This window comes from Lutjanus erythropterus, chromosome 18 (genome assembly GCF_056507025.1).
Source record: "Lutjanus erythropterus isolate fLutEry1 chromosome 18, fLutEry1.hap2, whole genome shotgun sequence".
NCBI lineage: Eukaryota > Metazoa > Chordata > Actinopteri > Lutjaniformes > Lutjanidae > Lutjanus > Lutjanus erythropterus.
The window spans coordinates 34,429,128-34,439,352 of record NC_139334.1 but is presented as its reverse complement, the minus strand read 5'-3'; the positions used below and the strand labels follow the sequence as shown (position 1 = coordinate 34,439,352).

At 38.7% G+C, this 10,225-nt stretch overlaps 1 protein-coding gene across 1 annotated transcript; it reads right to left on the bottom strand.

The window, feature by feature from the left end:
* Positions 1 to 605: 605 nt before the first annotated feature.
* rrh (retinal pigment epithelium-derived rhodopsin homolog) lies at positions 606 to 9,707 on the bottom strand. The gene is made up of 7 exons (XM_084742477.1): positions 9,555 to 9,707; positions 6,234 to 6,424; positions 4,116 to 4,215; positions 3,242 to 3,395; positions 2,967 to 3,135; positions 2,159 to 2,337; positions 606 to 937 (listed from the first exon to the last, which is right to left on the bottom strand). Exons 1-7 carry the CDS (start codon positions 9,664 to 9,666, stop codon positions 832 to 834), a joined length of 1,011 nt encoding a protein of 336 aa, XP_084598603.1. The 5' UTR covers positions 9,667 to 9,707; the 3' UTR covers positions 606 to 831.
* Between the last annotated feature and the right edge of the window lie 518 nt (positions 9,708 to 10,225).

The window sequence follows — 10,225 nt, the reverse complement described above, 5'->3', positions numbered from 1 at the left end:
AAATCACTAGATAGCTGGTCTGTTACAAGTTTTAATAGCCAGGAGTTTGATTTTTTTTAAATGTATTTTTCAAAAGCAATGTGAAACTCAGAACTCCCTAAAAATATGGTGATGTCCCGATTCTAAAGGTCTTTAATATTGTTTCACAAAATTCCATAAAACCATACTGTGCAATAAAAAGAATAAAACGTTCTGTTTTCTAGAACAGGTGCAGTTACACGCATCAACAAGAGTCAAAAACTAAGTTTGAGGGTCTCCTGTGAGCCTGGAAGGGGAGTGTGAGGTGAGGTGTAATCTGAAAACTCACCACTAGATGCCACTAAATCCTCCACACTGGTCCTTTAAAGATTCCCTGAGACTAAATATGGTGACACAGAGACAGAATCAAGTTTTACCTGTCCAGTAAACTTTCTTGTGATTGTGAAGCAAGCTCAATCAGTGTCACTAAATTAGTATCTGATGGAAGAGCCGACATTTCTGTGTCAGCACAGGACACGTGAGAACAAGTGATGGCTTTTCCTGTCCATGTTTTGGCCTTTTTCCAAGTCCAGAATATGCTTCTGTCCAGCAGTTGAAGTTGAATGTAGTCCACACAAACAAAGATAACCATTCTCAGTTTATTATTGAAGTGACTGGAACACAGACAAAGACTACAATGGCACAGCAAGTGGAGTTTACACAGTAAACACCACGGTGCATTAGGTTATTCAACAGCTACAACAGAAAGAAAAACACCAGCAGTGATTCATGATATTTCAGTCTAACAATCTTCCATACATGGTTTTAATGCCGGAGTATATCAATACAATGTGGTACTGACGCAGCGTCATCTCACTGGGTCAGAGGTTGTTGGGAGGTTGTCATGGGAACCTGCGTGTTGATGGTGATCCGCTGCCTGGTTTGACATCGGATCATCCCGATGATGGCTCTTCTGAACCTGCAGGAAAACATCATTTATGTGTTAATTTATTGTTTTAATGCTGGACTGTTTTTTGCTGTGAGTAGCAGGGGTGGCAAAAGTTTGTACATTCTGCACTCAAGTAGAAGTACTGATAAAAAAAAAAGACTGGTAAAAGTCGAAGTACTGATTCAACTTTGTACTCAAGTGAAAAAGTACAGGCTCTGAAATGTACTTAAATCATAAAATTAAAAAGTAGTCCTCTGAAGGACATTTCTACTGACTGTCTCTGCAAAGTTAACTGAACTACCTTTGTTTTTTTTTCTTGCTACGTCATCTTATTTCTTGTGTTTCTTGTTATGTATTTTTTTTTCTTGTTAGGTCTTTTGTGTCTGGTCACGTCTTTTACGTTGTTGTGTTGTGTTTTTTGTTTTGTTATGTCTTATTTGTCTCGTCACATCTTTTCTGTTTTTTTTTGTATTATGTCTTTTATGTCTTTTTTTTTGTCTTGTTACAAATTTTATATAGTTTTTGTCTTAATTCATGTCATTATGTAATTTTTGTTGTGTTGCGTCTTATTTGTCTTGACACATCTTTTATGTCTTTTTTGTCTTGTTAGGTCTGTTATGTTTATTTTTTTGTCTTGTTACATCTCTGTATGTTGTTGGCTTGTTTCGTCTTGATATGTTATTTCCATCTTATTAGTTTTGTTACTTCTTTTTTGTCTTGTTAGGTCTTTTCCCTTGTTTTTGTCTTGTTGCGTCATTTTCATTTTGTTTCATCATATTTGTTTCATTGTCTTTTACATTGATTTTGTCTTGTTACTTCTTTTACATCTTTTTTTGTCTTCTTGTGTCTTTCATGTGGTTTTCGTCTAGTTACATTTGGTGTGCGTGATATGCTCTGATGAATACCAAGGAATCATCTTTTCTATGTGTTACTGTCTCATCCATTTAGGCTGAAATCAGTCTTAATGTTGTCTGAAAAAATGTATTAATTCCCCCCATTAAAATTAAAGTAACAAGCCTGGAAATGTAAGGAGTAGAAAGTACAGATATTTGTGTTCAAATGTTGGGAGTAAATGTAAAAAGTTGTCCAAAAAGTAGATACTCAAATAAAGTATAGGTACTTGAAAACTGTACTTAAGTACAGTAACAAAGTAATGAGTGGATAGGGCATTCAAATACAGTGATATCAAATACAGGTCTGTGTGCACTCACATTAACTACCATCCAGTCATGATGAAGGGAAAACACTCACTTTTTGTTTGCAACAACATAAATGCAGGGGTTGTAAAAGGTGGAGGACTTGGCAAAGAGTGGAGCGATGATAGCCATGGGAGCAGGGATAGTCTTGGGGTCTCCAAACGATGCCCAGAGACACACCATGGAGTATGGGGACCAGGCCACCAGGAACATGACAATCATCACTATGGACATCTGCCGGACACAAAGACAGAGAAACACAGCTTTCATATGATTCAAACAAAAATACTGCACAATACTGTATATAGCAAACACAACAACTCAACCATTCCTCTGTTTTGGTTTTCCTGGTTAAGTAGACCCACATTAAAGGGATGGTTCAGATTATTTGCAGTGTGGTTGCATGCAGGAGCTGTGTTAGCACTGAGCTTTGTTTACACTTTTAAGACAGTGTGACCATCATTGCTGGTCTGTGTTTTGGGTTGCTTAGGAGTGTCTGTTGCTGCTGAATGTAATGCTAAATTCACCTGCTAGATAATGCAAACTGCAGGAATTCATTGGCTCAGCACTGCTGTGTAACTTTGATTAGCACCCATTTCGACTACCACTTAGCATCACAGTCATGCACTGTGGCTGATTTAGTTCATCTAGAGATAACATGCATGCAGACCAGTTGCTGGTCCTGGTTCCACAGATATCACATCTTAAAGTAATACATGCAGGAAACCACTGACTGATTCCTTGACTCATAGCCAACAACTTTGCTTCACCACTAAAATGACAGCCTGCACCAGAGCCGCCACAGCACCTGGCACACTAACAGGACTGAGCATGAAAGTGACTCAGTGTGGCTCAGTTTTTACCTTGGTGACGTCCATCTGATCTGACCAGTCGACGTTGATGCTGTCCAGGCAGTTGCTGGCTTTGTATCTTTTCACAGTGACCGACACGTTGTAGTAGCAGTAAAACATGACGGACAGAGGCACCACAAAGTTCACAGCAATCACCGCCATGGTGTAAGAGATGAAGGAGCTGTGGAGCAAAAGCACAGTCATTAGTCAATTATTTAGCTCCTAAAACCAGAAGTTATAGTTAATTTCCAGTGTGTTATAACATCTGCAGTCTATGGATAACTCACGCATCGTTCTGTCTCCAGTTAATGGTGCATGTGGCTCCTGTGGGGTCAGGGGCGTAACCAGCCCAGCCCACTATAGGCATGGAGGACCAGAACACAGCATTCAGCCACGCTGCCAGAATCAGAAGGTTGTATGACCGAACCGTCATTTTCTGCCCTGCAGAGAGAAATGACATGTACATTCATGGTGAAGGTTAGGAGAGTCAGTAAACTGTTGATCCAGTGTGGAGATACAGGTTGATTATTAGTTAGTTTCCAACTGTTTGAATAAAGCAGGTGTAACATCCAGCTCTGTTCAACATATGAAGTTGCACAAAGGACAGTAAGATGAAGCTCCAAGGCATTACATTTGGAGAAGAGAGGACTCAGGACGTGCCTGTATGGACTTGGTCTGACCTCTGTCTGATGCTAAAGGAATGATGATGAGGTCCTTCACGATCAGAAAGGTTCATCTCATTGGGAACATGGAGGTGTTCAGTGACTTTTGTGACATTTGATGTGTACAAGAAAATTATTTTTTCTGTAGGATGGTGGCACTAGAGGAAAGGTCACCAATAGTCCTGGAGGCCATGAATAACTTGTTAAGTTGCCAGTTTATTTGATACACTGAACTTTAATTAATGCAGTCTAATACAACAGTACTACAATTAATCCTTCATAAAGGCTCTAAATCGGGTGAACAAAATAATAAATACATATAGCATGTATTAATATTTTTATCATCTCTTCTGTCTGCAGTGTGGTGGCTGGACAATAAAGAGGACAATATTCAGATAAAGTGAAAAAAAAAATAGGATTTTGAAAAGTGAGGGGGGCATGTCTTCCTCTGTCCCCCCATGGAAATTAGACCTTTTGCATGGATAGAGTAAATAGATACCTATGTCTGGTCTGCAGATGGTGAGGTAGCGATCGATGGCCACTACGGTGAGCAGGCCGATACTGGCCATGCCGAAGAAGATGTTGAGAGCTGCATAGATCTACAGACAAAAACACAGAAATGTAAACATTTTTTTAAGCTGAAGTTTGTGATAATGATCTTTTTACTTTAATTATAATAGGCCTTGTAGCCCTGAGGTTTATTGGTTAATACTAGGGTGATATGGACAAAATCACAATAGCAATACCAAACACAATATTTTTGACCAAATACCTCAATACTGATATTGTGACAATGTTGTAAGGATGCCTGTTGGTGCTATCACAAAAATATTAACATAATCAGATTTTTGATAATTAATAATGTAATGTGGATATAATGGCTTAAAAAGAAACCTGTATGGTCCTTGCTGTTTTGAGAAAAGCTGATCACTGATCAGTACTGTTTGAACCACTTGAGAGCTATAGTTTGACAGAACAGATGTGAGTAGATGTGAACTTTTCCTTAAAAAGACACCCATGGTGCTCTAAAACAAAAAGAGGAGAGTGTGTTAATATTTTTCACAAATCACTCAGAGTTGTAGCCAGTGTACACAGTAGGAAACCTTCACAGCAACCTTTGGCACTAGGTTTCCCACTGCTGGAGATTAGTATCACATGGCTCAGAGATAATATCACTGTGCAATAACAAGAAGTGAGAAAAAAAAATCATAATCTGCTGTACGGATAAAACACGCGGCCTGCTGCAGTGAACGTGCGTCAGCCTGCTCACAGGTTTAGTCTCATGGCCAGAACAGAATGACTCACGTTTGTTAGTGACATTTTTAAAGGCTTTAGAAAACATGTTGACATGTTGACCACAAGGTCAGTGCACCTTCTGACTGGGTCTTATGAATACTTGCCATATATTTGCACACATTTTGGTAAGCAAATGAGTTTACATGACACTGTGGTTCAGTGACAAGCCCATGGATGTATAAAAGAGAACTGGATATGGCATCAAAGGTGGACCCCGTTCAGAAACCAAAAAAAACACCTCACTTCCCAAAGGCACACTGTGCATGCTGTCATGCAGACCAGAGACTTCCTGCTAGCCAAGCTGGTTAGCTTCTTGTTTACACCTCCAATAACTTGAATAAAATTATTTAATTGTGCAGCTCTTCTAGACTTTCCAAATGTAATTGGACTGAATGGACTTAGGTCTGATAGTGAAACATTTCGTGTGGTCTGTGGGTCACATGAGTCATAATTACAAAGTTTGGCCACTGGTCGAGCCCTAACAAGTACAAGGTTCTCACCCTGTGATATGAAGCGTTAGGCCAACTGGTTTTTATTTTTTTTTAATTTGAAATGGATCAGAAGAATCAAGTCCAACATTGACCAATCAGTGTAAAGCATGGACTGGTAGCTGGACAGGTGGCAGTTCACCTCCTGGGCATTGCTGAGGTGCCCTTGAGCAAGGTACCAAACCCGTAACTGCTCGTAGTACCTGATTATATGTATGTATGTGTGCAGCCCCCTCACTCTGGCATCTCTTCATTAATGCATGTCTATAGGTCCTGTTTGAGCATTTGTGTGAATTTTGTGACTGTAAAATAACAAAATATGTAATTTACCCCAAGGACAAATAAAGTATGTCTTCTTAAAGAGAATGCCAATGACTCCCAGAACAACATATATAGTATATATACATACTGGTGGAGAGTACAAGTGGAAGTATGCATGTTAACCACATGTTTAATGTGCATACTCAAGGAATTAACACACTAAATCTACCTAATCTTGGTTTAGTAGGTTCAGGTTTGTAAAAGATTATGTTTTGGGTTAAAATAAGTATGTTGGATATGTCACTTGAAGTGATAGAAATCATGTATGCAATGTAACGTAACAACATAAGTAACTTGGAACTTTAAATAAGTTCGTGTTGACTTTTGGGCAGGCATTGCCTAATGCAAGTGATGATACAGGATGGGTCCTTGAAGACTGTTCTGACAATAGAAACTTGAGCATCCTTATGATTTTTCAAAGGTACCTACAGTAACTAATTAAGACATACAACAAAAACAAGATGTAAGTTGCTCAGTCTGTGAAATAATGTAGGCGCTGACATTCCACCCACCTGACAACCAGTGTAGCCAAACTTCCAGCTGCCGTGGATGTCTGAGGCGGCTGACATGGGATAGCCAATCCCTGCCACTCCGATGTCAGTGAAAGCCAGGTTGATTATAATGAAGTTGGTGGCGGTCCGGAGCTCCCTAAACTTCACAAACATGAGCAGCACCACAATGTTGCTGGCTAAACTAACGACACCTGAAAAAAGAAAAGAAGTGTCACAATGTGGGAGGTAAAAGTCAAACCTGCAGCACACGATCCAGTATTTATTTTAAGTAAAAGTCTCTTTAGTGTTCATTTGCTTCCAGAGTGACTGATGACAGATGAGGTCTCGGAACTATTGTCCTGTAGCTTTTAGACTCATCCTCACTCAGAGGAAGAAATCAAAGTGAAACCAAATTATCAAGAGTGAAATGCTAAATTAGGAAACCAGCCTTTAAAGATGTTGGTTATTTTTAAACACAGTTTTGAATGAGCCAATCTCACTTAACATCAGACACAGAACAAGGTGCCAAGACCTGGATAAGTTACATAATACTATCAGAACAGCTTTTCAAAGACTAACAATGGGCTATTTTTTTTTCACCATTAACAGCCTTGGAAAGTTTGTCCACCTTATTATTTCATTCAGTCACGTTTCCTTTTTTCCTCTGTGTCTGTTTTCACTGTAACACATTTTAAACAGCTCACAGAAATGCATCATCATCAATAACAAATCCCTCAAGAGTCAGCATCTGCATTACTATAGGGAGTTTTTCACTGTTATAAATGAGTTTCAATGCAATTAAATTATTAAAAAATGTTTTTCCAGTGCTGTGAGCACAAGGGAAACAAATCCATTGGCCTCTATTGTTCTGGGGTCAGAGACAGATGTGTCACGTGATATAAAAAAAATCAATGCGATCCCATAGGATGACATATAAATAGCATTTTTCGTGTCGTGTCTACGCATTTTAAGCTTTTCACATGTCATTCAACTCCATGAGTTGTGGACGTAGTAACAATAGTGAGGTGACCTTTATCTGAGTTAACACTGTGAAATAGTTACAGTTTGGTTAGGTTTAGGCAACAAAACTACCAGGTTTAGGAAAAGATTGTGGTTTGGGGTTTTGAAATAAATACGTTAGTTGCATAAGTTACTTGCTTAATCTAAATGCATAACTTGAAGCTCACTAACAAGTCAGTGTTGACTTTTGGTTTTACACAGGACATGAACAACAACCTCCTGGAAATGTCCTCCTTATGTGGACTTTGTCGCTCTTTATGCAAGGTTACCTAATATTTCTATTCTCTATGACATTTGTACGTTAATTTACACAACGTAAGGTATAAGTCTGTATGTACAAAATGTCGTGAAATGAAAAGCAAAAAGTAAAAAGCAAAAATGATCACAAAAAATGATCACAAATGAAATGACTTGGGACACTGACATGTGACAAGAATCGGTTTCACAAAGATATTTTAGACCAGTCTGTAGCGTTGGATTTGTCTTAATTTTGCTCAAAGATGAGTCTATTGCCAAGTTCGACCATTTTACAAAAACAAAGACTGACTAACTGTAAGACAAACAAACCTTACAACAAGGCTAACAGAGGCTTAAGACTCATGTTACCACCAATCAGTGCCACCATCTGATCAGCAGCTCCCAGCAACATAAAAGAGGAAAACATAGCTTATTATTTGTGGTTTGCTAACATTATTATCTTCAGCACCATTTCTGTTGTGTCGTTTTTCCTGTGGGTTTTGGATTTCCTCTTTTGAACTTTACTTTCTCTATGTCTTTAACTGTCGCTCCAATATTTTTCCATATCAGATTTTTGTTTGTATTGTTACACTTCGCTAAAATTTCCAAGTAAAATGACTTTGTATGTCCTTGTCCAAAAGACACACATTTTCTGCTTGGGCAAATGGAACTGAGTGTTTGGATGCTGTCATTCAGTCAGCCACTTATCTTATTTTGAAAAAGCTCTTCATTTAACCAGAATTCATTGTGCCATAGTCCTCTTTAATCAGGAACTAAACTGCTTTGTAGAACAGATGAATTTAGATGTTTATCTGAAGTCTGACTATTTATTATGTTAAAGTAATAACATAACATTCACTGGATAAAGAAAATGAATTGCACAGCACTTAATATTCTAGAATTCTGGTCTTAGAGAACAACTATTGGACATATGTTTTAAATAGCTATATAAGTTCATTTCTGTGTCCTTTCCTCACCTGGACACATAGAGGAGGGGGTACAATGCGACAAAACAAAAGGTTAAATGCAAATTTATTGTCACAGAATTAAATCCCCTAATTCTCTTTCCAGTACAGTGGGCGGTGCCACTCGGTTGCCACTCAGAGTGTCATGTCACTCCTGGAAGTCAAAATTTAATTCACCTCTTGGAGCATGCAGACAACTTCAAGAAAATAAATAGAAAATAATAATAAGTAATTCACTATCCACACTAAAATCTTTAAATATGCTATTTTTATTAGATATATTAATATGATTTATTTGGCACATTTCCCAGCAGACATTTTGGCTGTTGATATTCTCCTTCAGGACAACAGTGATACATATGCTGGCTAATGTAAACCCGATTGCTAATGGGTCTAATTAAAGATTTTGTAGGGTTGGGAAATATGGTGGTTTTGGTTAAATATCAAAAGTTGGTCTATGACTTGAAACACAAAATAGGACGGTAGTTACTTCATCCTGAATTCAACCTCAGCCAGCATATTTCCCAAACCTTAACCACTTGTTTTGATGGCCTAATCCAAAAACCACAGGCAGGGCACAGGACGTGATTGCATTTGTTACACCCACTTCACTGCCTCCCTTTCTGTTCCCAACACTTGGCCAGTGAAAACAGACCCAGCAGCAGTTATATTTCCTCCAAAACATGATAGTTAAAGCTACTACATATGCAGTATGTATGTAATTTGGGGCAAAACTGGTTGGTGTGGCTTCATGATTGAGAGAGACAGCCGACAGAATAAGCACTGGTAGTTCTTGATGAGGAAATTCGGCAGCGGATTTTGATAAAATCACATAAAATGACTGCCGTATTCATTGATATTATTCTTTATGATAAATGTTATGATTTTATTACACAATACATAGTACTTCAGATTCACACATTTCCTTCCAGCTCACTACTGATGCTTTGAAACATTATTGTGAGATGTGTGTTTACACAATGACTGAATACCATCAACTCCTAGGAGTTACATTACTTGACTATACAAGGTCGTACAGAAGAGTAACAAGTGGATAAATCACACTGAAACAACACAATACTCACAAATTGATTCATGTTGATGGGCTGCTGTTACTTACCTGCAGTAATAAGGTATCCAGCCACTATGTTGTGCTCCAGTTGAGTAAAGGCACTTTTCCCCCCATAAGGTGCAAAATCATCTGAAATATTGACTCTTGAGTCAATCCCCATTTTCTGAGGTGCTAGAAAAAGGCAAAAAAAAACAAAACAAAACAAAACAAAACAAAAAAAAACACTTAATTGAAGTAAACAGTATTGGAAGGAAAACAGATAAAATATAAAATCTGAACAAAAGAGATGTAGAGAGTACAAAATTCTTGGACTAACTAAAATCTGTAGGGCATTGTTGTGGAGAGGTGGGGGGGGGGGGGGGGGGTAAACGTGGAGGCGTGGGGTGATGGGGATTACAACATACCACTGCTCCCCAGGCCCCAATTAGGAGGAGGCAGTGTGTGTGTGTTACATGGGCAGCAGGGCTGCTGCACAGATGGGATTAACACTCACGTGGAGTTGCTTGCAGGTTCTGTTCTGGCCAATAAGCTTTGACATTACCAAACAGAAGTTGAGTTAATGCCTGAAGACTATACACTTCACAGGGGGCACATAGCCAACCATGGCCGAATCACCAATTGGCAAAAGGGGCACCTGCCCCTGGCCCAAAAGGCCATGGGTGAGTAGTAAATGTTTACCCATCACCACTGGGATTTGGAAATAGCAGAAATTTTGCTGT